General features: G+C 45.7%; 1 protein-coding gene across 1 annotated transcript; it reads left to right on the forward strand.

The window, feature by feature from the left end:
- Window positions 1-950: 950 nt before the first annotated feature.
- Window positions 951-27,990, forward strand: MYL10 (myosin light chain 10). The gene is made up of 7 exons (XM_080983290.1): window positions 951-1,074; window positions 10,726-10,815; window positions 12,116-12,191; window positions 13,184-13,288; window positions 20,886-20,964; window positions 26,316-26,364; window positions 27,642-27,990. The coding sequence occupies exons 1-7, from the start codon at window positions 1,072-1,074 to the stop codon at window positions 27,738-27,740; spliced, it is 501 nt and encodes a 166-aa protein (XP_080839416.1). The 5' UTR covers window positions 951-1,071; the 3' UTR covers window positions 27,741-27,990.

Genomic DNA, 27,990 nt, shown 5'->3' on the forward strand with positions numbered 1-27,990 from the left:
CATATGTGAAATTAGGGTTTATTTTATTTTTTTGCCCCAACGTGCATCACTTTACACTTGTTTGTGCTGAATTGCATTGCCATTTTACTGCCCATTGACTCAATTTGGAGAGATCCTTTTGGAGCTTTTTCACAACCCCTTTTGTGTTTTAACCGCCCTGAACGATTTCATATCGTCAGCAGACGGCCCCTTCATCGCTCATCCCTAACTTGAGATTGCTTATGAGCAAGTTAAAAAGCACAGGTCCCAACACCTTTTTCTTCTTCACTTGTAGCTGAGTAAGATTGTCTTCCATAAACACGGTTTTAACAATGAGTCCGTAAGTGACTGTGGAAGCCAATTCTGGATCCACACGTCCTTCCACAGTGGGGACATTGGTTCCCGGGTGGGAGCTGATCACGGTGAGGATTTGCCAAGCGTGCCTTCCTCTTAGCACGTTTCTCCCTTGTGTCCTGAGTTCGAGTGTCTTCAAAGCCCATGACACCTTTGGTAAAGGCTGTTCTCCACTTGGAGTGCTCGCAGGCCCATGTTTCCCAGTTGTCAGTGTTTATACTACATTTTTTTTAGATTTGCCTTGAGACAGTCTTTAAACCTCTTTTGTTGACCACCAGCATTATGCTTTCCATTTTTAAGTTTGGAATAGAGTCCTTGGGGGAACGCCACTTTCTCCATTGGGATAATGCTCCATTTATTCCTACTCCCTTCTTCCTGTTTCTTAACCAAGTTCTGATCCACTAGAGGATCAGTGTTGTACACGAAAACACCCCTCCCCATCCTTTTCTCTCCCGAAGATCTTGCCCATGTGGAATTTCACTTTTGCAACTGCTCTTGTCACTGCTCTCCGGAAAGAGTTATCTGCCAGGTGTTAATTCTATGGAAGCAAGGCTACCAGTTGGGACGAAATGTCTGGAATGGCAGTGTGGTCTGGTTGCTGCCCTTCTCCAGTCTCAGATCTATTGTCTAAACTTGGGCTGAGCATATTTTTACTCCCAAATGCTGCTATATATAGAGGGACAATAGTCATTGTGTCGTTTGGCTGGTGGATTGATAGCAGCGCTAAAGAACTCCAATATGGTAGGTTCCTTCCTCCCTCCTTCCCTTCCCTAGGAGGCTAAGCAAATTCATCCTTATATTTAATCTTGCGCAACCCATGTCTTCTTTTCGCAATCAGTTCCTTCCTTCTTCCTTTCCTCCTTGGTGCTGTGGCCAAAAATTTATTCTGTTTTGTGTTTTTTAACCATTCTCCTTCAATTACTAAGAAACAAAAAAATTGCATTTAAAAATTATCAAAGGGAAAAGAACATTTTGGTGATGTTCTTGGAGGTGGGAGGGGGGCAGGGGTTTCATTGCTTTCCAGGTGGCCAGGGGAGGCTTTTATTTCATGCTGCAAATCATCGTTCTGGCAGCCTGTGCTCTGCAGCCTCCTTGGGTGCCCAGGTTTCCTGAAAGCCTCATGGATATCTTCAGCTGGCTTTTCTATTGGAAGGTGGGGAGGCTGGCTGCTCTGTGCCTGACAGTCATTCTTTTTTTTTAAGTGAAGTGGGTCAGTTTTAAAACAATCAGTTCTGAAAGGGGTGGGGATGGGGGTTAGCTATAAGGAAAGATTTCCCTTAAGAAGAAATCCGTGACGGTGTCAGTCTCAGGTGCTCAGAAGGCAGCCACCCCAGCTTCAATAAGGAACATATGGAACTACCTTATACTGAGTCAGAGCATTGGTCCATGTAGCCCAGTATTGTCTACACTGAATGGTAGCTGCTCTCCAGGGTTTCAGGCAGGGTTCTCTTCCAGCCCTGTCTGGAGATACCGAGGATTGTACTTGGGACCTAAGGGAAATGCTCTATCACTGAGCCATAGCCTTTCCCCTGAAAATAATGCTCAGGGGAAGATATTAGGAAGTAACTTCTCCCATGGGGATTTTTCAGATCAGGGAGATTAACAGAAAACAGGCTTACAGATCATCTAAAATGCTAAGCCGTCTGCAACTGCTTTTCAGTAAACAAGATAAATAAGTGCGGGCAGCTAGGGAGGCTGCAGGGTGCTGGATTAATATTTAATAAAAAACTGGGGGGAGCCTTCTGAGTGCTTTGCAAGATGGTCACCTCTCTATGGTAAGATACGTTCAAGGGTTAACCCACCAAAATTCTGGAGGGAGAAAAAAATGGGAGGCTCTTTCACAGGAGAAGAGATGTTTTGAGAAGTGGAAGTTTGGGGAGCCTTCTACCCTTCACTGGATGCTTTTAAGCAGAGGATGGATGACCATCTGCCTGGGGTTCTTTAGCTGCATTTTCTGCATGGGGGGTGGGCTGGATGACCCTTGGGGTTCCTTCCAACTCTACAGTTCTATGATTCTCTCCAAGCATAGCTGTCAACATTTTCCTTTTTTTAAGGGAAATTCCCTTATTCCGAATAGGATTCTTCGCAAGAAAAGGGAAAAGATGACAGCTATGTCTCCAGGTCCTGTGAAGGCCTGCTCCCCTTCTTATCTTTGTGGTTATTTTGCATTGTAAGCAGCTTTTTGTTCATTTTTTAAAATGGAAAGAGGGATTAATAATAATAATAATAATGATAAATTTGTGCTTTAAAAAATACTTTCTGAAGCACACAGAGTCTCAGGGAAGCATCAAACATGTTCAAAATGGCAAAAAGGGTAGGGGGGAAATCCATTCCTATCCCAAGTAATGATGGTAATATTCTTAATGAAAGCAACCCGAGGACGTCTATACATAAGGAAACGATCATTCTTTATTAATCAGAGAGAAATGTACATGTAATTATGCCAAATGAGCTCTGCAGGGAGGCTTTCCGCCCCTCACCCCCACCCCCCACTTCCCCCTCCCCACCTCTCACACTTTACGATGTCTTAAAAGGATTTATAAATATTACTGGGGTTTTATAGCATCGTAAAGTTTCAGCTCTTTCTGTAATGCTACTTTCAAACGATTACTGGGAGACAAACCTCTGTTGTCAGAAGTAAGACAATAATCGCTGCAAGGCGGGGAACTGTGGCGGCCCTGAATCTCGAGGGCTGGGGAAGGGGAATCCTAGAATAGCAGCTATTCAGTCCTTCCCCTCTCCTCACTTTCTCCTCACAACATCCCTGTGAGGTAGGTTAGTTTGGGAGATAAGGGCTGGCCCCAAGATCACCCAGCGAGCTTCATGGCTGAACGGGCCCTAGCCCAACACGTCGCCTCATGGCCTCTACCACTTCGTTCTGAAGTATGTAATTTGTGCAAATTTAGAAACAGTTCCCTTTGTGGTTTAACAAGCAATCCTTCTTCACGTGGAAACTGTAACTGTGAGGGAAACAAGGGTCTCTTAACAACTCTAGCACCCTCAATGAACTGCAGTTCCCAGGATCCGCTGGGGGAAGCCATGACTGTTTAATAATAATAATAATAATAATAATAATAATAATAATAATTTATTATTTATACCCCATCCATCTGGCTGGGTTTCCCCAGCCACTTTGGGCGGCTTCCAACAAAACACTAAAATACAATAACCTGTTAAACATTAAAAGCTTCCCTAAACAGGACTGCCTTCAGATGTCTTCTAAAAGTTTGGTAGTTACCGTATTTTTTGTTCTATAAGACTCACTCCCCCCCCCCTAAAAAGTAAGGGGAAATATGTGTGCGTCTTATGGAGTGAATGCAGGCTGCGCAGCTATCCCAGAAGCCAGATCAGCAAGAGGGATGGCTGCTTTCACTGCGCAGCGATCCCTCTTGCTGTTCTGGCTTCTGAGATTCAGAATTTTTTTTTCTTGTTTTCTTCCTCCAAAAACTAGGTGCGCCTTGTGGTCTGGTGCGTCTTACAGAGCGAAAAATACGGTATTTTCCCCTTTGACATCTGGTGGGAGGGCGTTCCACAGGGCGGGCGCCACTACCAAGAAGGCCCTCTGCCTGGTTCCCTGTAACTTGGCTTCTCGCAGCGAGGGAACCGCCAGAAGGCCCTCGGCGCTGGACCTCAGGGTCCTGGCAGAACGATGGAGGTGGAGACGCTCCTTCAGGTATACTGGCCCGAGGCCGTTTAGGGCTTTACAGCGGTTTACAGCGGTTATCGTAGTACTTTAAATGGGTGAACGTGGAGTTCATCTTTTGGTAGCCGGTTCCTCAGCGAGTTCATTGCAGAGGCAGCTGCCTCCCTGTTCTCTGTCCTGAATCATCCACTTTGCTTGGAGGATCTCCAAGTTCAAGTCTTGTGAGGAGGAGACAAACTTCCTCCCTGTCCACTTTCATGCGCTAGTTTCTCCTCAGACCCTACAAATCTTCCGTCTGCCTTTTCTCCCTCTCCTGCTAATCAGCTTCCTTGGATGACCCCATTGGGTTGTGGTGCTATGAAAGAGAGAGAAAAACTTCAGTTCCTCCCCCCCCCCCCCGCCTCCATGCATAATTTTATAGATTTCCTCCCCCCCTTCCTCGTCTTTCCCCCCATACTAAAAAGCCTCTAATGTTATAACCCTTCCATGAATGGAAGTCTTTTTCGGATTATTTAAAGAAATACTATAGTATGATGAATTCAGGAGCTGGATTTGAACCATGAGGAACAGGAGGAACGAGAAAGCATTGTATTGTCGTTGTGGTGAGAGAAGATAGGGTGCAGCAAGGGGGAGAAATAAAAAAACACCATGGAAAATGGGGTGGGAAGTGGACAAAACCAAAGGAAAAAATCATTATGTATTGGAGTACGTATGGGATTGTTTTGAAAATTTAATAAAATATAACTGGGCTGCCATACATCCAGGATTTCCCAGACATATCTGGGATTGTTTGTCAGAAATATTATCTGGGCAGAACCCCCCCCCCCACCTCAGGAAAAGCTCAACAATTTTGCCAAAAAATATTTTTTGTGTCCGGATTTTCATTTTTTGAAATATGGCAACCCTGTGGGGGAAATGTTATAACCCTTCCTCATAGGGGAAGATATTTCCCTATTCCCTGGGAGAAGGCTACTGCCTTCCAACCCTGCTTTCCCGAATGACCTGAATGCAGGCCTAGGAAAACCTTTTGTAAACCTCTGCAACATTTTTCAGCTGGAAATCGGGGGGTGTGTCTTTTGGTGCTGCGCTGCCACGTAATTCAGCTGACTGCCTCCCCTGCCCCTGAGTTAGTTGGCTGCCTCCCCTGCCACAACTTCTCCCTGGCAGATGCTCACTCCCTTTCCTCCTTGCTCGCTTCCTCTGCCTACGCCACACCTCACGCCACCATGACAGTGGTGGCAGCTTTGGCGGCAGCAGAGAGAAGCCAGGAAGAAGAAGAAGAGGAGGAGGAGGAGTTTGGATTTGATATCCCACTTTATCACTACCCTAAGGAGCCTCAAAGCGGCTCACAATCTCCTTTCCCCTCCTCCCCCACAACAAACACTCTGTGAGGTGAGTGGGGCTGAGAGTCTTCAAAGAAGTGTGACTGGCCCAAGGTCACCCAGCAGCTGCATGTGGAGGAGCGGAGACGCGAACCCGGTTCACCAGATTACGAGTCCACCGCTCTTAACCACTACACCACACTGGCTCTCAGTGTGAGCAAGAGCGCACATCCACACCTCCGCTCCGGAGGGGAAATGTCACCCCCGTGCGCAAGTGTTCAGCTTCAGGAGGGTTCCACCGATAAGCGCAAGGACCGGCTTCTCCTCCTCTTCCTCCCGTGCTCAGCGGCAGTGTTGGAAGGGGGAAACGGGACACTCCCAGATGAAACCAGAAGCCAGGATGGCTTCTGCAATTCCCTGAATGTCCCAGGAAAATAGGGACACTTGAAGGGTATGTTTGTGTGACCCATCAGTCGGGCATGTTCTTATTCAAAGAGGATCGGGAGGTTGGGTCAATTGATGCCTATCGGACAGGATGGCTAAATGGAACTTCCTTGTTCAGAGGAAGTCTATCTCTGGATGCCAGGTGCTGGGCACAGATAACTAGGGGATCCCATCAGATTTAAGCCTTGCTTGTGGGCATTCGTTTGGCCTCCGTGGGGAAGAGTATGCCAAAGCTTTGGTCTGATGGGGGAGTGTTGTTGCCATGGGCTCTTGTGGTCCACTTTCCTCCAGGGTAGATAATGAACTTCCTTGTTTATTTCACGAAATTTATATGCCATAGCATGATAGAATTGTAGAGTTGGAAGGGATCCCCAGGGGCCATCTAGTCCACCCCCACCCCCCGCAATGCAGGAATCATGGCTAAATAATCCCCACCACTTTCCAAGCTTCTATCCTGGCAGGCAGTTGCTTGCTGCCTGAAATTGAAGACATTCCTCCCCCCCCCCCACTGTGCATGCAAATAATTCCCCTTTCCTCCCACTGTCCCTCTTTCTTTCTTTCTTTCTTTCTTTCTTTCTTAACTCGGAACACAAAACTCTCTTTTCCATTCTTGGATCCCCCTAAACGTCACCTCGCCGGCATCTCTGCCGTGACACCGTGAACTGAGGCATAAGCCTGGATTAGATTTATCATCTAATTATAGCTAGAACTGGAAAAGGAGGAATAAAAAAAAAAATGATCAGAGGTATGGAATGCCGTCCATAAAAGGAGAGGATCAAAAGATCGCAGCACACCGGATCCAAATGGAATCCCGGGGGAGGGAAACAGAGATGACGGCAGGACTCTCCAGGGGACTTCCAGCTCTTTCTACGAGACCAGGGTCCCATCTAGTCCAGCGTCCTGTTCTCACAGTGGCCAACCAGATGCCCCGATGGGAAGCCCAGAGGCAGGATTCGAACACAAGAGCCCTCTCCCCTCCTGAGGTTTCCAGCCACTGCTGTTCAGAAGCTTTGCTGCCTTCCACCATGCTGCCACTGACAGACACTTCCTCCATGAATTTCTCCAGCCCCCCCTCTTTTTATAAAGCCATCCAAGTTTGTGTCCATCCCTGCCTCCTGTGGCAGGGAGTTCCATAGTTTATGCACTGCATGAAGAAGTCCTTTATTCCCCCCCCCCCACCCTGAAACTTCCAACATGCAGCTTCATTGGCTGTCTGCAAGTTTGTTTGTTTATGGCATTTATATGCCACCTTTTCCTCCAAGAAGTTCAAGGTGGTGTACATGGGTCTCCCCCTCCTCATTTAATTCCCACAACGACCCTGTGAGGTGGGTCAGACCGAGGGGCAGTGACTGGTAAGCTTCATGGCCAAGTGAAGATTTGAACCCCGGTTTCCTAGGTCCCAGCCCAGTGCTCTAACCACTGCTCCACACTGCCTCTGGTTCTGGTCTTAGTTTTGTTTAGCCCCCTCTCTGCTGACACACACACAGTCTCCGTCCTGTCTCAGTCCCTGGATGGCAAGGGTGATTCACACAGTCTGCTCAACTGCGTCAGTCCATTGCTCTCATTTCTCCCCTTCTCTAAGCCCGGCAGCCAGGAGAAATGCAAAGAATTATTGCAGAGAAAATCCTTGACAAAGATAATGCATCTTCGCATCAGCCTCTGGTTTTATCTTTGCACACTGTTTCATTTATTTTCAAGTATTTATTTTAAAGTGTGGTTTTTTTTTAACTCTTTGTTTTTCTTGAATTTAAAAATGACAGCAATACAGAATCCTCAAAAATCCAGGTCCGTTATTATGACATTTGTAACTTTTGGGGGGGGGGGTGTGTGAAAGAGTGGCAGAAAAAGAGGGGGGAAGAAGGGGCCTACCCCACTCTAGCTCCAGCCTTGCCCCCCTTTTTACTGTGGTCCCAGTTACAACTCCTTTGAACCCCCTGACAGATAACCGAGGAAAGGAAACAGAAAAAGGGTTTTGATAAGAACTTTGATAAGAACAGCAACAAGAAACTCCTGACTCCTTTCCACCTGTTATAATTAGATGGAGTTGGCTCCTGGGGGCTGAGGTCCCTTTGCGCGCCCCCAAAAATATTTGAGGGGACTGGGTGTCCCCAAATTTGATGGGCATTGCTATTCAAATGGTGTGCGTGAGCCGTGTCTCATCATCAATAGTCAGGGCTTACCTGGGCCCTCCCAATATTACATTTAAACTGGCACCCTGATTAGGTCTCTCGCCACCTAGTGTCTAAACTATATAATGACGCTATCCACACAAAACTCCTCCTCTTTTTAAGGAGCACTTCCTCATCGCATACAAAGTCTCTGCGTTCAGAGCAAACTGGGAGATCTTATGTGCAAAAACATTCGTGGGTTTTGTATGTTGTCGTAAGTGAACGCCATGTGAATGCAACAAAGTTGTTGCGTGATACAAATTGTGTTGCATTACATATACAAGTTTAATGTGTACGTTTAGTCCAGCTATGATTGTGTGGGTGCTTACCTTATTGATATTTGTCATTAAGGTCTTAATATCTCAACAAGTACAAATATTATCATTTCTATTATTAACGTAAAAATGAGATCATGTATTCATTTTCAACGAAGATCATGGCCACTGGGCTCATCACCTCCTGGCAAATAGAAAGGGAAGAAATGGAGGCAGTGAGAGATTTTACTTTCTTGGGCTCCATGATCACTGCAGATGGTGACAGCAGCCACAAAATTAAAAGACGCCTGCTTCTTGGGAGGAAAGCAATGACAAACGTAGACAGCATCTTAAAAAGTAGAGACATCAGTTTTGGACCACAGGTATGAAATTTACGGCATGTAATGCCCTAAGAGAAAATTTAATGAAAATGATTCATAGGTGGTACATGACACCAGTCAAGCTTGCAAAAATTTATCATTTGCCTGACAATAAATGTTGGAAATGTAATGAGACTGAAGGTACATTCTTTCACCTTTGGTGGACATGCCCAAGGATTAAGACATTCTGGGAGATGATCTATAACGAAATGGAAAAGGTACTCAAATATACCTTTCTGAAGAAACCAGAGGCCTTTCTCCTGGGCATGGTTGGCCAATTGGTGTCAAAGAAGGATAGAATTTTTTTTATGTATGCAACAACAGCAGCAAGAATACTCATCGCGAAGTATTGGAAGACACAAGATTTACCCACCCGGGAAGAATGGCAGATGAAGTTGATGGACTATATGGAATTGGCGGAAATGACTGGCAGAATCTGAGACCAGGGAGAAGAGTCGGTGGAAGAAGACTGGAAAAAGTTTAAAGACTATTTACAGAAATACTGTAAAATTAATGAATGTTAGGAAAATGTTGGAATGAAGTTATATGGCTTTAGTAGAAATGTTATAAGGAATTAAGTATAAATAGACTAATAGAGTATTAAAGGGAAAAATAAGGTTAGAATGTGTTAAGATAATTAAAGGATAGAAAGCAGAGGAAGATGGAAAGGAATTGCTGAAACAATTAATAGAAGTGGAATACAAAAAGGGAGGTGTGAGGAGGTCATTGAAATAAGTGAATGAAAGATAAGATATTGAAACTGTTTGATGTGTTTTAAACTGTTTTTGTTTTGTTTTGTTAGTTTAATGTGTTAGTGTTAGGTATTGTTTTTGTATTGTATTGTATTGTTTATTTCTTTTTTTGTAGTGTTTAAATTGTTGGAAAAGTAATAAATATTATTTAAAAAAAAATAAAAATAGAGACATCACCTTGCCAACAAAGGTCCGGATAGTAAAAGCTATGGCTTTCCCAGTAGTGATGTATGGAAGTGAGAGCTGGACCATAAAGAAGGCTGATCGCCGAAGAATTGATGCTTTTGAATTATGGTGCTGGAGGAGACTTTTGAGAGTCCCATGGACTGCAGACGATCAAACATCTCCATTCTGAAGGAAATCAGCCCTGAGTGCTCACTGGAAGGACAGATCCTGAAGCTGAGGCTCCAATACTTTGGCCACCTCATGAGAAGAGAAGACTCCCTGGAAAAGACCCTGATGTTGGGAAAGATGGAGGACACAAGGAGAAGGGGACAACAGAGGACGAGATGGTTGGACAGTGTTCTCGAAGCTACCAGCATGAGTTTGACTAAACTGCGGGAAGCAGTGGAAGACAGGAGTGCCTGGCGTGCTCTGGTCCCTGGGGTCACGAAGAGTCGGACATGACTAAACGACTAAACAACAACAATTCATTTTATATTCTGTGTCAATATTTTTTGCTGGTCTACCCTTGCTGGGGGGCCTGGTCCAGGGAAAGGGAAATCACTGGGGCGGATTGTAGTCTGTAATGCTGCTGGACTCCAATTTGAAGTGGAATACATTTCAGTCTGAATTCTCATCAGGGCCAGAGTCACACTCTGCCTGGGTGCCTGGGTATAGTCCCCCTCCCAGGATTATTCTCAGGACCGCAATACCTCAAAGACTGCCTCTTTCCATATGAACCTACCCGGACCCTGAGATCATCTTCTGAGCCCTCGTTTGTGTGCCTCCTCCTCAAGAGGTCCGGAGGGTGGCAACACGAGAACGGGGCCTTCTCTGCAGTGGCTCCCCATCTGTGGAATGCTCTCCTTGGGGAAATTCACCTGGCGCCTTTATTATACACCTTTAAGTGCCAGGCAATAACGTTCCTTTTTAACCAGGCCTTTGCTTGATCTGATTTACATCCTATAGCCTTTTAAAATGTGGTGGAGTTTTCTTGGTGGGGGGCTATTGGGTTGTTGTTTTTATTAGGTATTTTGTGGTTTTATAACTTCATTTTATTCTGTGAACCACCCTGAGACTCTTGGGTATAGGGCGGTATATAAATTCAATAAATCATCATCATCATCATCATCTCATTCTTAATTCTTAATGTTGCACTATTTTAGTGTTGTTAGCCGCCCTGAGCCCGGCTTCGGCTGGGGAGGGCGGGATATAAATAAAATTTATTATTATTATTATTATTATTATTATTATTATTAATTTGCAGGCACCCAAAATGGCCAGACACAAGAAGGAAGGAGGTGGTTCCAATGTATTCTCTATGTTTGATCAAAGCCAGATCCAAGAATTTAAAGAGGTAAGTTCTACCTAAGGCTGTGCAAAACACTTGACCTTGGGATGTGTGAGGATTTTGTTTGGTCTGTGTTCTTAAGCAAAGCAACCTGATTTGCACTTGCTCAACTAATACATGGACCACAATGAAGTTAGCCTTATTTATTTATACATACATACATACATACATACATACATACATACCCCGCCCATCTGGCTAGGTTTCCCCAGCCACTCTCCACTCTGGGTGGCTTCCAACAAAATATTAAAATACAATGGTCTGTTAAAAATTAAAAGCTTCCCTAAACAGGGCTGCCTTCAGATGTCTTCTAAAAGTCTGGCAGTTGTTTTTCTCTTTGACATCTGATGGGAGGGCTTTCCACAGCGTGGGTGCCACTACCGAGAAGGCCCTCTGCCTGGTTCCCTGTAACTTGGCTTCTCGCAGGGAGGGAACCGCCAGAAGGCCCTCAGGGCTGGTCCTCAGTGTTCGGGCAGAATGATGGGGGTGAAGATGCTCCTTCATGTATACAGAACAGAGGCCGTTTAGGGCTTTAAAGGTCGGCACCAACACTTTGAATTGTTCTCGGAAACGTACTGGGAGCCAATGTAGATCTTTCAAGACCGGTGTTATGTGGTCCCGGTGGCCACTCCCAGCCACCAGCCTAGCTGCCGCATTCTGGATTAGTTGTAGTTTCCGGGTCACCTTCAAAGGTAGCCCCACATAGAGCGCATTGCAGTAATCCCAGCAAGAGATAACCAAAGCATGCACCACTCTGGCGGGACAGTCCGCGGGCAGATAGGGTCTCAGCCTGCGTACCAGGTGGAGTTGGTAGACAGCTGCCCTGGACATAGAATTAACCAACGCCTCCATGGACAGCTGTGAGTCCAGAATGACTCCCAGGCTGCGCACCTGGTCCTTCAGGGGCACAGTTACCCCATTCAGGACCAGGGAGTCCTCCACACCAGCCCGCCTCCTGTCCCCCAATAACAGTGCTTCTGTCTTGTCAGGATTCAGCCTCAATCTATTAGCCACCATCCATCCTCCAACCGCCTCCAGACACTTCTCCAAATTTCGTCATATTGTTCTTGGCTCAAAAAAACGTAGCAAAGTGCATATAAAATGTGTATTTTAGTTTTGAAAGCATACGCAAAGTGTTGAACCCATTGAAGTTTTATTCACTGCACAGGTGTTGAAATTAATGGACCCCAGTTAGCCGTTTACGAAATGCGGAAGGATACAGAGGGTTTTCCGCCTTGTTGGATTCAACACGGTTATCAGCAATATCCCCCACCCCTAATCTCTCACTCTTTGTATTTTACAATAGGCCTTCACAATCATGGATCAGAACCGAGATGGCTTCATTGACAAGGCTGACTTGAGAGACACCTTTGCTGCATTGGGTAAAAAGCACAAACTTTTTGGTGTACTGGCATCTAATATGTATTTTGGAAAGTTGTTTGTTTGCTGTGCGTTTGGATGTCTCTTAGGATATTGGTCACCACATTATTTTGATTTTAATCCTATTTTAAGCTGTATTTCAGCCGATTGCTGAATTTTATGTCTTAATGTATTATATATTTTGATGTTAGCCACCCTGAGCCTGGTTCTGACTGGGGAGGGCGGGATATAAATGAAATAAAATTATTATTATTATTATTATTATTATTATTCACGATCATTCCTGAGATTGAGGAGCAGGTTTTCATCTATGTTTGGATCGAATTGGATACCGTTTTGAATCAAGATGGAAGACTGAACCTTCTTGTGTTAGTTGGTTTATACTAGCCAATCAGAGACGACACAGAAAATGAGATGCTGCCATTTGTGTATGAAGTGTTGAATAAACACTCCCAAGTTTATTTCACCATATGGTAAACCCAGCCAACCCGGGTCTGCAATTTTGCACCAAAGGTTTAACATTATTTCTAATTCCAGTTTATTTATTTTTTCAAGCCTGCCACTCCACCAAACCAATAAATTTCTGCCAAAACCTCAGGTGCTGCCACTTCTGGGATCATTAGTTAGAAGGCAATAACATCTGCCAATAAACTGATTTTCCCTTCACCCGTAACCTTTGTAATTTGGAGTCATTCTATATCCTGTGGCCTTCTTCTTGTCCCGACAATTCTTGAGTTTTCCACCGTGTCCCTGGGTTCAAAATATGAGCAGTGATTTCATTCTCTTAAGGTTTTTACACTTTGCTGCAAGCTCTATTCAACTTTGAAGAAAAGAAAATATTAGGTTAGAGATTTTGGACCGGTGGTTTGCGTATCATTCGTTCAGGTGCATGTGCAGATCTCTGGGTGATGTCACACACCTACAGCTATATAATTCTTCATGGCTGAATGCCACCATTTCCATTTAGTGTGACAAGAACACTCTTCTATCATAGGTCGCATGAATGTCAAGAATGAAGAGTTAGAAGAAATGATCAAGGAAGCTCCAGGGGCCATTAACTTCACCGTCTTCCTTACTATGTTTGGTGAGAAGCTCAAAGGTAAGCGGAAACCAGTGGTCAAATGGTATGCGCGAATCTCTATTTACAATCAGTTCCCAGAATCCTCTGCATGGGGTGGACCCATGGCAGTTTAACTGGTGTGGAGGGACCCTGGCTCAATGGCAGAGCACATGTTGCATATGTAGAGGTCCTAGGTTCATTCCTTGGCCCTCCAGTCAGAAGGACCCGATAGCAGGTAACATGGAAAAATTGTCAGGAGCTCGTCCTACACTCAAGTAGGACCCTGGTAGAGTCACATGCCCAACTGGCATGTTCTCTCCCTCCTGGTCGATCATTCGGGAGCTTCAAAAGCTTTCTTCAGCCCAAACATCACAGCGACCGATGCCAACGGACATCGGCACACTTAGGGATCCACAGAGTCTTCGCAGTTCGCGTGAAAGACCTCAGCAACTCAGCATTTTGGCTAATCTACTTTATTTACATATAAACACACACGGAGCACTGAACATGGCTCTCTCTCTCTAGGATTAGACAGCAAAAAAGAAGAAAGAAAGAAAAGAACAAAGGACAATAGTCCCACTTCATGGAACACAGTAACACAAACATCCTGTCTCCGACACGTCCCACTCTGTGGAGTCAAAACGCACACCGTCATGTGATAGACAACAATCCCATTACTGCAATCACGGAGCAGGAATTCTAACAAAAATGACTTGTTTGAACCAACAGAGTAATGAGCACCAGGATAGATGGACAAAAAGTCTGACCCTAGAGAAGGCAGCTGCTGGTGTTGGTATGAATCCGAGGTATGCTTGGAGTGTAGTTTTGCAACCTGCAATTTTTTGTTCATGGAGCGATGGTTCAGGTATACATGCCAATGTCATGGACTGGTTGAATTCAGAGGAATGGTGAGTCAGCTGGGGAGCAGTGGCGGAGCAAGCTGTTCGGGCGCCTGTGGCGGTGCGCATGCCTTGCACCCAGGGGCAGGGCCAGCCACCCGTGGGGCGAGCCGGGGCAGGACTCTCCGGAGGGCCTCCGAGGAGTCTGGCTGCCTCCTCCCACTCAGCCACCCTACAACTGAGAGGGAGGCAGTGGGCAGACCATTTGGGGCAGCGCGGAGCCTGCAGGTGCCCAAGCCACTGCGTCACTCCCAGGAGAGACCTGTAGCTTGGGCACACTGCGGGCCCTGTGGTGAGTGCCCAAGGCATTTTGTCACACACACCCCTCAGTGGTGACACCCGGGGTGACTCACCCCCCCTGCCCCCTTCCTCTGCCCCTGCTGGGCAGCCCCCCAAGGGAAGAAGGCTCAGAGCTGGGGAATTGGTGGTGGGACGACAATTAGCGGTCAGAGGGAGAAGTGGGAGAAGACTGGGGAGAAGTGGTGTCAGAAGCTGAAGAGGTAACAGGGCTTAGTGAGCGGGGAGAATCAGTGGCAGAGAGAAGACCAGAAGCGGAGGCAGAAGCAGAGGCTGGAGAGGAGGGAGGCCAAGAGGGAGAGATGAGTCTGGCTAGTGAAGAGGCACGGGTGTCTCCCTCTCCTTCCGCGACCAGCTCCCCTCCCCCATGGTCTCCCAGGACAAGAAGTGGCATGAAATGAGAAGAGCAAAGACAGGCATGCAGGCTTGGTCTCAGATTGCTTGGGGAAAACCCTGGAGGTGAGGATCTTCAGTCTCTGCAACTGCTTCATGGGGGCAAGACCTATGAAATAAGAGTTGCTGTGCTCCTTAGGCCTGACCCTCCAGTGCAGATCCTGTTTTTTTCTAATAAAAAGTTAAGTCCACTTACTTTGTACTGGTGGCTGGCTCGCTTGGGACAACACACACTTTTGCATATAGGCGCCATCCCTGGAACGTAACCCCCACGCAAGACGCGATCGTACTGTACTGAACAGGATGGACCAATGGTATGACTCAGTAGAAGTCCACTTCCTCTGCTGCTGTTTTGCTCTGCCTAGCTAGTTTGGTATCTCTCAAATTTGTTTAAAAAATAATCAGTGTTGCGGTGGTGTCTTCCCTCCCATACTGTCTTTGGGTGAAAAAAAATAAAAGAAGCAGTTTGTAGTCTGTAATCCTACTGGACTCTTGAGCTTTGAAGTGGAATTCTGCGGCAAGCATTCCCTATTGATTAGCTGGTGCACAAAGTGGTCTCTTTGAGGACAGCGCGGCATCTCTGCGTGGTATACAAATTGCATTTCCTCCAACTCTTTGTGGAGCAGAGGCCCATGTGGCTGACATTAACACAGAATGCTTTCGGGAGGGTGGGTGTGTTTGCTGCTCATCTGGCAGTGGGATATATATCACTAACCAAAGTTTCCAGCTTCTTCCTAGAGTTCCAGCTCTCTCTCCCCTTGCTCCTGCGCTGACAATGCTTTGATGGCTTTAGCAGATTTCTAGCACAGCTAATTGTATAAATCATTGTCATCGTCATCAGTAATTACCTGCCCTTCACTCAAAGGTCCTTGGATGCATTACAATGTTAAAACACAATATTAAAAACAGTTGAAAGCAACTTACAATCCCTACAGTGTCATCGTGTCTACAGACCTGGGATAGCTCAGTCGGTAAAGCAGGAGACTCTTAATCTTAGGGTCATGGATTCTAGCCTCATGTTGGGCAAAAGATTCCTGCATTGCAGGGAGTTGGACTGGATGACCTTTGGGGTCCCATTCAACTCTACAATTCTATGATTCTAAAGTGACTTGTGCTGGGCTTATGTTCCAGGGATTTTCAAAAATGTGCATAGCCGAACCACCCTCGTATGGCCATCCTTAGCTTTCAAGCAAGGCAGAGAGCTTTTAAGAGTTGCTTACCAGGCTCTGGTAGGCTCTTCTGCGGGCTCTTGGAGGACCGTTTGTGAAATATACTCAGAGTCGAGAGTGGATTTCATGCTCTTTATTCAGCTCATAGTGGTGAGGAGGAATGAATGACCCCTCAAAGTATCTGCTTTATATACATTATTTACACAATGGGCTGCACGTGATTGGCTAATTCCAGAATTCTCCTGTAGGCCAATCAGGTTGTGGATTCACTTCCATCTGGAGCCGGATTGGGTGGTTCCTGCAGACCAATCATACTGCTGCGTTGTTCTAGGACCAATCAGACTGCTGCATTCTGAATCCTATTGTTCTAGGACCAATCAGACTGCTGCATTTTGGATCCTATTGTTCTAGGACCAATCAGACTGCTGCATTTTGGATCCTATTCAACTCAGTACATAACAGTTTGAGTCCCCACAATATCTCACAAGAGCCTCCCAAAGCCTGATAAGCAAGTCTGAGAACTTAACAAGCTCTTTCCGCAGCGGGAGAACCCGGCTCAAAGGAGTTTTCAAGCTCTCTGCCTTGCAAGCAATTAATTTGCGGGGTTTCAAATAACCCAAGATAATTGTGCACGAGACGTGATAGTACTGTATCTGCTATTGGCATATAATTTCTGGGGGATGCATAGCCATGGATCTTCCCTTCTTTCTTTTTACAACCTACCCCCCCCCCCAAACCCCCAACAACCACCAAGCTTTCTCTCTCTTTCCCTGTGGGCTGCCCCACAAACCTAGAAGGTGGCAGTGGCTGGGTTCAGGTAGGTAGCCATGTTGGTCTGTCAGAGTCATAATAAATAACAAGATGAATTTTATTATTATTATTATTAAGGGAGTTCTTTTTGGATCATCTTTTAATAATTTTTTTTTAGAAAAAACTTTAATCTTGTTATTTATTAATCTTGACGGGGTGAGATTCCTTCTACTCCACACTTATTAAAAGCACGGGATCCATAGCTGTCAACTTTTCCCTTTTCTTGTGAGGAATCCTATTCGGAATAAGGGAATTTCCCTTAAAAAAAGGGAAACGTTGACAGCTATGACGGGATCTTTGTCCACCTGACAAAGTGGAAGGTGTGCAAAGGAGGGCAGCCTGGAAATCTAGCCTTATGAAGAACGGTTGAGGGAGTTGGGGATGTTTAGTCTGGGGAAGAGAAGACAGAGAAAAGACATGATAGCCATTTTCAAATACCTGAAGGGCTGTCACATGGAAGATGGAGCAACCTTGTTTTCTGCTGCTCCAGGGCGTAGGAGCCAAACCAATGGTTTAAGTTACAAGAAAGGAGATTCCGCCTGAACAGCAGGAAGAACGTTCTGGCAGTAGGAGCTGTTCAGCAGTGGAACAGACTCCCTTGGAAGGTGGTGGACTCTCCTCCTTGGAACTTTTAAAGCAAATGTTAGATGACCACCTACCAAGGATTCTTTAGTTGTGATCCCTGTATTGCAGAGAGTTGACTCTTGGAATCCCTTCCAACTCTACAATTCTATGATTCTGTGATGCTAGCAGAGGATAGGAGAAGCTGTCAACATTTGCCAGTGCCTGTACCTCCAGTCTATGCCAACCAGCAGAGACTGGTCGGCATATTTTCCTGGTATTTTAGCAATAAATACTTGTTTCGCGTAGTAGCAAAGGAACCAGTTACCTTTACCCTTTATAACAAAGAACAAGGAACACCCAAAAACATGAGTGTGTTTCTTAAGGGATGTACTGTGCGAAATTAAAAGGAAGCTATTAAACCACAGAGCCTAGGACTTGCCGATCAAAAGGTCAGTGGTTCGAATCCCCATGATGGGGTGAGCTCCTGTTGCTCGGTCCCTGCTCCTGCCAACCTAGCAGTTCGAAAGCACGTCAAAGTGCAAGTAGATAAATAGGTACCGCTCCGGCAGGAAGGTAAATGGCATTTCCGTGCGCTGCTCTGGTTCGCCAGAAGTGGCTTAGCCATGCTGGCCACATGACCCGGAAGCTGTACGCCGGCTCCCTCGGCCAATCAAGCGAGATGAGCGCCGCAACCCCAGAGTCGGCCACGACTGGACCTAACGGTCAGGGGTCCCTTTACCTTTACCTTATCTGAGGAATCAGTCTGTTGTATTTTCCCAAACTGCTAGAGTGCTAATCAGGAAATTATTCTGCAAACATGCAACAGTTTGCAGTCTTTATATTAAAGCACCTGAACTTGTCCACCTCTCATTATTTTTATCCTTGAGAACAAATACATTTTTTAAAAGGGGAGAACACAGGAATCTGCCATATACTGAATCAGACCAGCTTCCTATTGTCCCCAGAGAATCTCTGGAGCTTTAGGCATCTTACCTGGAGATGCTGGGCATTGAACCTGTGACCTTCTGCATGCAAGGCAGGTGTTCTGCCACTGAACTACAGCCTTTCCCTCTGTATCATTGTCTCTGTTTCTGATGTTCAGAGCTGTTGCTTCTTTGAGCCAATGTGGCACCATCCACACACACACAAGAGAGGTTTGAGCAGTATGGGGAGAATGTCAAAGTGCACAGGAGTACAGAAACTTGTAATGAGGGATGGGGAGCCCTCAGGGATAATCCCCAATGTGAACTGAGCATGCCCAGTGACCTTCCAATGACTCAGCCTCTAAAATGTGTGGGTGAGGGGGGTGGAGAAGAAGTCTTCACTAAGTGCTGAAAAACTATCAGGCTCAGCTCCTGGGGGAAAGGGTTCCACATTTCAGGTGCCACAATTATAAAGGCCCTGCTATGGATTACCAGCTGCCTCCCTCTCTGAAAGAGCGTGTTACCTACGACTTAAGTCTTGTCGATTCCTGTGGGTATAGACGTGGGGTGTGTGTGTGCAGCAATGCAATATGTACATCAAGGAAAAATGCTCACATAACTGTGTGTGTTAAGGGAAAGCAGGCACAAAATTCATTATATGGGGGGAAACGGCTTGCAAAAATGTGCACCTAGCAGAAAAAGTCTTCAAAAATGTGTATATTGTTAATATGCATGACAATTGGTATGAATGTACGTTTGTCCCTTCCCCAACAGTGCAAGTAGCAACCTTTCTCCACAAGGCATATTTATAAAAGGGATGCGGGTGGCACTGTGGTCTAAACCACTGAGCCTCTTGGGCTTGCCAAAGTTCGGCGGTTCGAATCCCCGCGACAGGGAGAGCTCCCGTTGCTCTGTCCCAGCTCCTGCCAACCTAGCAGTTCGAAAGCATGCCAGTGCAAGTAGATTCTTCTTCTTTGGCGATCACCAGTAAGACTGTCTTCCATAAACATGGTTTTAACAATGAATCTGTAAGTGACTGTGGAGGCCAATTCTGGCCTTCCACAGTGGGGACATTGGTTTCCAGGTGGGAATTGCACCAGAAGCAGTTTAGTCATGCTGACCATATGACCTGGAAAGTTGTCTGTGGACAAACGCTGACTCTCTCAGCCTGAAAGCGAGATGAGCACCACAACCCCATAGTCACCTTTGACTGGACTTAACCATCCAGGGGTCCTTAACCGTTTACCTTATATTTATAAAGTTGAGGCAGGCACCTCTCCAATTCTGGGCCCCTACATGGCTGTCCAGTTAATTTTTTTATATATAATTTTTCTTTATCATTTTCCATTGCAATGTTTCACATTTCATTGAATATAACCGTACCTTCAGTCATTGACTTCCCTTCCCTCCCCCTTCCATGGCTCTATTTATTTATCCATTAAGACTGCATATCGTGATTTCCCCATATATTCATATTTCTCCGTTCCCCCTATATATATAATACTTTACACTGCTGACTTTACACTAACCCTGCTAAAGTTTTAACCAGATTAACCTGATTCTTCAGCTATTCTCCAAACATTTCCCACTTGTCCTTAAATACTCCATTTTCCTGATCTCTTATTCTATTAGATAAATTTGCTAATTCTACATATTCTACTTCTCCTGTGTTGCTATTGTTCTCTCGGTTGCCCAGTTTCTTGGTAGGACTGAGATGGGACTGTTGGTGGCTTAAGTGTCAGTTCTGTTCTCTGTAAAGGTAAAGGTACCCCTGGCCATTAGGTCCAGTCACGGACAACTCTGGGGTTGTGGCGCTCATCTCGCTCTATGGGCTGAGGGAGCCGGCGTTTGTCCGCAGACAGCTTCCGGGTCATGTGGCCAGCATGACTAAGCCGCTTCTGGTGAAACCAGAGCAGCACACAGAAATGCCGTTTACCTTCCCGCCAAAGCGGTACCTGTATATCTACTTGCACTTTGACATGCTTTCAAACTACTAGGTGGGCAGGAGCTGGGACCGTGCAACGGGAGCTCACCCCGTCGCAGGGATTCGAACTGCCGACCTTCTGATCAGCAAGCCCTAGGCTCAGTGGTTTAGACCACAGCACCACCCGCGTTCTCCATAGGCGACTGTGAATGTTGATATAGGGATCATTTTCTAGGATAATGCAGAAATTAACGGTCTGGTCTTCTTCTGTAAGCAGCACAGGAGGTTGCAGTATGATGAGGGTGATAGATTGCGTATGTATGCGTGCACACACGTATGTGACAATATTTGTGGGAAGCCCTAATGTGATAAGTGGTAAAAGTTGGCTCTTTAGTTACACAGATGATTGGAAAATGGAGATCATTTATTTACTGTTAGCATGTGACTTGCTGGGCTTGCATGAGTCGTCTGGGCTACCAACAATGCCCAGTGCTCACCGCTGGAGTATGTTCACACATTCATCTGCCAGTCCTCAAGTGCCCAGTAATTGAGTGGAGTGAAATCAGATTAAGTTATGTTCGTATGTGGTGTGAACCAGCAGATACATGTGTGCACAGAATTATTGGAAATATAAATCTCTGCTTGTTCCCCTTATAGGCACAGATCCGGAAGAGATCATTCTGAATGCTTTCAGGGTTTTCGACAGAGAAGGAAAAGGTCATGTGAAAGCAGATTAGTAAGTTTTCACTTCGTTTTGAATCTCTTCCCCATGTTAATTTCGCTTCTGTCAAGTTTGTGACTCATTGCCAGTCTGTTGTATTGCACTGCCCAATGACTGGATTCCTGTCCTGTGGAATTCCAGATTCTGTGAGCAGTCATAGAATCATCAAATCATGGAATGGTAGAGTTGGAAGGGACCCCAACGGTCATCTAGTCCAACCCCCTTCAATGCAGAAATCCCAGCTAAAGCATTCATGACAGATAGCCATCCAACCTCTGCTTAAAGACCTCCAAAGAAGGAGAGTCCATCACCTTCTGAGGGAGACCGTTTGCTGTCACCAATAAAGGTCTGGGCCAGTTTTAACCCATCTTCAGCCTCTATTTGCTCCCATGCACGCTACTCTGCGCTGCAGACACAAATTAATCCCCATGTAAACAAGAGTCTCCTCCAGCACCATAATTCAAAAGCATCAATTCTTCGGCGATCAGCCTTCTTTTTGTGAGAGCTAGACCATAAAGAAGGCTGATCGCTGAAGAATTGATGCTTTTGAATTATGGTGCTGGAGGAGACTCTTGAAAGTCCCATGGACTGCAAGAAGATCAAACCTATCCATTCTGAAGGAAATCAGCCCTGAGTGCTCATGGGAAGGACAGATCCTGAAGCTGAGGCTCCAATACTTTGGCCACCTCATGAGAAGAGAAGACTCCCTGGAAAAGACCCTGACTTTGGGAAAGGAGAAGGGGACGGCAGAGGACGAGATGGTTGGACAGTGTTGTCGAAGCTACCAGCATGAGTTTGACCAAACTGCGGGAGGCAGTGGAAGACAGGAGTGCCTGGCGTGCTCTGGTCCAGGGGGTCACGAAGAGTCGGACACGACTAAACGACTAAACAACAACAAATTCCATACCCTCTAACACTTCTCTGAAGAAAAAGGGATGTTCTAAAGAAAAGTGGACATTCTTGGATCAAATCAGAAACTGGACGGCTTCTGTAAATCCAGGACTGCCCCTGGAAAACAGGGACACTTGGATGGTCTGCACTCCTAGAGGGGCATGCAATTGGGTGTGCCTGCCTTCTGTTCTAGTCCGTGAGCTCACCTGTGGATGTGAGGTTGGATCCACAATGACTTCCTGCGTTGCTCAGGAAACGAAGCATTGCTTCTGCAAACAGGATATGGAAGGAAGGAGAGGGCTCTGGCGTCACGTATGTGCAGGTCTCTCATATACGCACATTCCTCGCAAACAAGCGGGGAAGGAAATGGGATATTCTGGGCTTTGAAAATGTGGACTTTGGAGAAGGTGGTTGGCCACACTTTAAATATAGCTAATTTCCGTCATGGTCCAAGTTGGTGCAAATTTGTGGAGTGCTGTTTCGTATCAACAAGACTGTTATTGGACAGCTGTGGGAAGCATAATCGCAACGCTGTGCTCTCTTGCTTGTGAGTAAACCTCATAAACGTCAAGGGAACTTTGCAACCTGAATCGCCAAACTTTTCCAAATGCCATGCCAGTTTTTGTTTTGTTTGCCCACCTTGGAAGGAGGCTGTGATGTTGAGCTTCAACATCACAAAGGACGGTGTGCCCAATCTCTTTCTCATCTATCTCTTTTTGTGGTAAGAGTATGGTGTTTAAGGCAATATAGATATCACATATCTTTGCCATCACATTCAAAATCAGTTCCAAAACTCCCAAATGAGTCATGATTTTCCAAGTGAGAGGTGAAAACACGCAGTGGAAAAAATGAAATGCCCCAAAAGGATGTTAATTAGATGAAGGTTCTTATTAAAAGGTCAGTCACTGCCAATGGAGGTGTGGGGGGGAGAGTTCTGCTGTTGTCTTTCCTTCTTCGCATGGGGAAATGCTATTAATGAATAGCAACCATCGCCTTGAAAGCAGAAAGACTTTCAAAGGGATGTGTGAGCCATGCTAAAAAAATTATTAGAGTCAAATGTCTAAATGCTGGAATTATGTGAAATGAGGCTGAGCATCAAATGCAGCCATGGGATTGATTTAATGGTTTGTTATGTAATGATTGACATTACCCTTGGGTCTAATAAGAAAACAGTATGTTCTGTTGTGTGGGGATGAGCTAATGAAATTGTCTTGTTACTTTGGCTAGGTTGGGCAGGGACCGTTTTTGGTGGGGTGTTGTGGGTGTCCTTTTCCAGCAAGAAAAACCCTGCAGTTACGAATTACGCATTTATATTCCACTTTGTATTATGAAATTGTGGGTGCCCTTGATCCTCCTCTCCCAGGATAAGACTAGAGGTGGCATTAACTGTGTGGGTGCAGGTAAAGTAGGAGGGGGAGCATTGTGTAGTGGATAGAGCCGCTTCAGCCCCTTCAACACTTTCCCTGATGTGCTAGTTCTCTACATGCAGGGACAGTTTTTGTTTTTGTTTGTTTTTGTTGTTGTTGTTGTTGTTTAGTCATTTAGTCATGTCCGACTCTTCGTGACCCCATGGACCAGAGCACGCCAGGCACTCCTGTCTTCCACTGCCTCCCGCAGTTTGGTCAAACTCATGTTGGTAGCTTCGAGAACACTGTCCAACCATCTCGTCCTCTGCCGTCCCCTTCTCCTTGTGCCCTCCACCTTTCCCAACATCAGGGTCTTTTCCAGGGAGTCTTCTCTTCTCATGAGGTGGCCAAAGTATTGGAGCCTCAGCTTCAGGATCTGTCCTTCCAGTGAGCATTCAGGGCTGATTTCCTTAAGAATGGAAAGGTTTGATCTTCTTGCAGTCCATGGGACTCTCAAGAGTCTCCTCCAGCACCATAATTCAAAAGCATCAATTCTTCGGCAGTCAGCCTTCTTTATGGTCCAGCTCTCACTTTCATACATCACTACTGGGAAAACCATAGCTTTAACTATACGGACCTTTGTTGGCAGGTGATATCTCTGCTTTTTAAGATGTGTCTAGGTTTGTCATAATAGGACATCCTTATTTTCATCACAGAAATGTTGGAGGATATGGGATTGGGAGTTCAGTTGCCTCTCCTCTTTCGACTTACTTGTCAATCTTCAACCAACAATCAAAGGGGGTTTCTAGCATGTGAACTTAAGGGTGTAATAGGCCAGTTTTCAGTTCGATTCTGTGTTGCAGTGGCCTTCAGATACTCTTTGTCCCAAGAGAGAATTTTCTGTTCCTCCCTTTTTCAAAATGAAGAGGATTGTTCTCCATAATTAGAGAGTCCACTCAGGGGCGGAGGAAGCGGGGCACGGTGGGGGCGGCACGCCCCGGGTGTCACCACTGAGGGGGGTGACAAAATGCCAGGCGGCACTCACCGTGGGGCCTGCAGCGCACCTGAGTCACATGTCTCTCCTGGGAGTGACGCAGTGGCTTGGGCTCCCGCATGCTCCGCGCTGTCCCAAACAGTCCGCCTGCCACCTCCCCCTCAGCTGTAGGGCGGCTGAGGGGGAGGAGGCAGGAAAACTCCCTGGAGGCCCTACGGAGCGTCCTGCCCTGGCTGGCCCCGCCCCTGGGCGCAAGGCACGCCCACCGCCCCAGCCACCCAATCGGCTTCCTCCGCCGCTGAGTCCACTAGCTTAGAAAGATCAGAATTAGGTGCCTAAGGAACTTCCACTTTCCTTTTGTTTAAGTGCAAAGAGTAGGAAGATCCAGTTGTGAGTCTCAATTGTTTCTTCCCCAAGGCTGCAGGAGACAATCTGATGGAGCCACAGAAGGATCAAATCCTTCTTGGATCTTCATCCAGACATCACTGATGTTGCCCACAGCCCCACCGACCTCTTCTTGAGGCTACAATGTGCGCCAGATTATCTCAATTAACGCACAACTTGTTCCATGCCATTTCGTTTTTGGAAAAAAAGAAAGCGCAGCTCTCTGTGACTTACTAGGAAACCAAATATTGGGACTGAAAATATTGGAACGAGCTGAAACTGGCCGCGACAGATACCATCAGGACCCCAGGGCAGGCGCTGTTTTTATAAACCCAGTTTGTTTCTATGTGTCTGATTTTGGGGGTTGTTGTCTCCTCCCTCCCCGCAAAGCAACAAGTAATATGGAAAACAACAACTGCAGGGAAGCTCACGGCTTCTTAGTTAGGAAAATCTGAGTCTTTGTTTCTCTATAAAATAAATAATGGAAACTGTTGGGTTCTTTACTCAGTCCTTCTTATGTGTAATGGTGCCAGAGGCTGCCGTGCTGTGCTTCTGAAGCTCAAAATTGTATTTGATCCTCCTCCTTCGCCACCACCACCTCAGCCACCCCCGCCGCCCCCAATCTGGCCTCACATTCTTTCCAAAAACACTGGATGCATGTGAACAGAATATGCCAAGTGACATTGGTTGCTTTCTGAAAGAGAGAGAGAGAGAGAGGACGGAGCCTCTTTGGAAACCAAATCAATAGAAGAGTCTTGCGGCAGAAGGTTTCATGGACTGGAGTCAACAGATTAAGGACAGTTGCCAGATACAGACAGGTGGACACAGAGGAGGAAAAATGGAAACAGTGGAAACAGTGAGACCAAAAGTGGCTCGTCTTGTCCAGCATCCCATTTCTCTTGGTGGCAAAACAGATTATAAGAGCTTGGGAAGTCTGCCTTCAAAGAGAATGAGTTCCAGTTCCAGTTCTCCCCTTCCCAAACAGGATTAGTTCCAGTGCAAGTTCACCCCCTCCAAAAAGGAACAACTTCTGCTCCAGTTCAATTCTCACAGTTCAATTCAAAATTCATTCACATGGCAATTTTTTTCAGTCTTCAGAGTTTCACTAGCTGCTCACCTGAAGGATAAAATGTACTTAAGAACACTAAGAAAATATCCAAAGGCACATGTAATACAACAGGAACAGTTGTTTTGTCTATTTCCCCCAACGATTCCTAAGCTTAAACAGCAACATCCCTTTTACAGATAGGGGGGGAAATGATGACTGCATTGAAACACAATGAATATAATGAAACGTGTGTGTGTGTGAATTAAAAAGCGGCCTCCAAAAAATCAGCACAAAAGTAACTTAATTCCTGTTCGGTTCACCCAGACATTGCGGAAACTACTTTCAGATGTTACTCAGAGCTTTCCGAATTAATTCAGCAAATTAGTTCACTTGAATCCATCCGTTCCAAGCACCGCCAGTTACACCCTTAGACATACTGACCTGGCTCTGTTCACGTGCCGTTGCTTCTCTAGCAAGAGGGGAATACAATGGGACATAGTGGATCTGTGATTCCTGCATTGCAGGAGGCTGGAATAGGATCCCTTCCAACTCTACAGTTCTATGATTCCACACCTTCAGCCATAATGGCGCCAGCACTGCATTCGTACTGCTATGTACTCCTGTTAGGTTTGAGCACAGTGCAAAAGATTGCAATTGTGGCCTCCTCTGTGGCCCTTAAATAGATTTGCTTTATTTCAAACAGCATGAAGGAAATGCTCATGACACAGGCAGACCGGTTTACTGAAGAGGAGGTAAGATTCCTTACATGCTGCACTCCTTTTTTTCCTGAAAATGTGAAGATTTTTCTATTTGATAAGAACGATTTCCAATTTTTTTGTTTCGTTCCGGATTTGATGGTTGAGATGGCATCATGAGATTGCCAGGGGTAGTCCCTGGGAGTCTGGTTATCTTGAGATAAATGGGGGAAAGAGCTGGTCTGGGATGGATAGATTGATGGTCCTTTAGAGGGGGAACTTCTAACCTTCCCAATTTCTCTATTTATTTCCTTTATATCCCACTTTTCCCTCCAAGGTGTTCAAGGTGGCCTACATGGTTCCATGGGCGGAGCCATGGATTTTTGTTTGTGGGGGGCAGACAAAGTTGTTCAGCTTTTTTTTGGAAATCCACCAAAGTTGTTGAGCTCTTTTTATGAGATTGCTCCCTAAAGTTGGAGAAGTCACGGGTAAAAAGTAAAAATACCCCCAAGAGCAGGACTTTAGGGGGAGCAGGCTTTGGTTGGGGGGCAGGCTGATGCTAGGGAAGGCATAACCTCAGTTTATTGAGTACTTTCTTTTTTGTACATAATTTCAATTAAGTTTTCTGTTTTACAATTTAAGATACTCATTTTACATCCTTAGCATATCAATGACTTCCATTCTTCTCTTTCCATGGTTCATTTTACATATCATAAATCCCTGCATATTTTACAAAAACTATACCGTTCAGTATTCCATTATTGCATCCAACAAAACTTATTTACACTGTTGAATTTATCTTAATGCTGCCAGCGTTTACAGCTGTACACAATTATTTCCCATATATTCAATAAACGTTTTCCAATCTTCTTTATTGAGTACTTTCAATGCTTTTCAATAATTCTTGTGCTCCCCCATGCATAGTTCTCCTCCTTCTCCATTTTATCCTGACAGGTAAGTTAAGCTGAGAGACTGTGACTAGCCCTAGGTCAGCCAATGAGCTTCATGGCCAAATCCTGGTCTCCCAAGTCCACACTCTTAACCCTACACCACACTAGCTCTCAATGTTGTTGTTTGACCCCAGCTCCCTATGGAAGGTTCCACATCAGCACTGAGTGAAGTGTGGTCCATTTGTGGAACCTTGAGCTGCAGCCAGCACTCTGAGAAATATGGCTCCTGCATGATTACAGTGGCTCTCTTCAATGGTACCAACTAATGGGTAGAGCAGGGGTAGGCAATCAGTCTTTGAACCGTGTGATTGCTGACCTGCGACAGTTGGGATGCAACTCCCATCCTGTCCTTTCCAATCTTTATTTCCTTCTTCTGTTTCTCAGATGAAACAGACGTTCACCGCATTCCCTCCAGATCCTGCCGGCAACCTGGACTACAAGAACCTGGTTTACGTTATCACTCATGGTGAAGAGAAGGACTAGAAGATGCTGAGATGATCCATAGAGAGAAGGCTATTCACTGTTGCCTTTTTGGAGGGTCCAGCTTCAGAAAAAGCCGAGTGAGATGAAAACAATTATATTTCACCAGGCTTCACCAACCTGGGGCCCTCCTCATGCTTTGGAATACAACTGCCATCAGACGTAGAAAACAACTGGGGAGCAGCAGGTTGTTGAAGGCCATGTTAGATAATCTTGGGCATTTTTATAAATAAAAACGGAAGATACCATTTTG

This window comes from Podarcis pityusensis (assembly GCF_964106645.2).
Source record: "Podarcis pityusensis genome assembly, chromosome: 15".
Lineage (NCBI taxonomy): Eukaryota > Metazoa > Chordata > Lepidosauria > Squamata > Lacertidae > Podarcis > Podarcis pityusensis.

Coding starts and splice junctions, on each gene's coding strand:
- MYL10 (XM_080983290.1), top strand. Junction 12,192..13,183: donor AGACACCTTTGCTGCATTGG/GTAAAAAGCACA, acceptor CTTCTATCATAG/GTCGCATGAATGTCAAGAAT. Junction 13,289..20,885: donor GTTTGGTGAGAAGCTCAAAG/GTAAGCGGAAAC, acceptor TTCCCCTTATAG/GCACAGATCCGGAAGAGATC.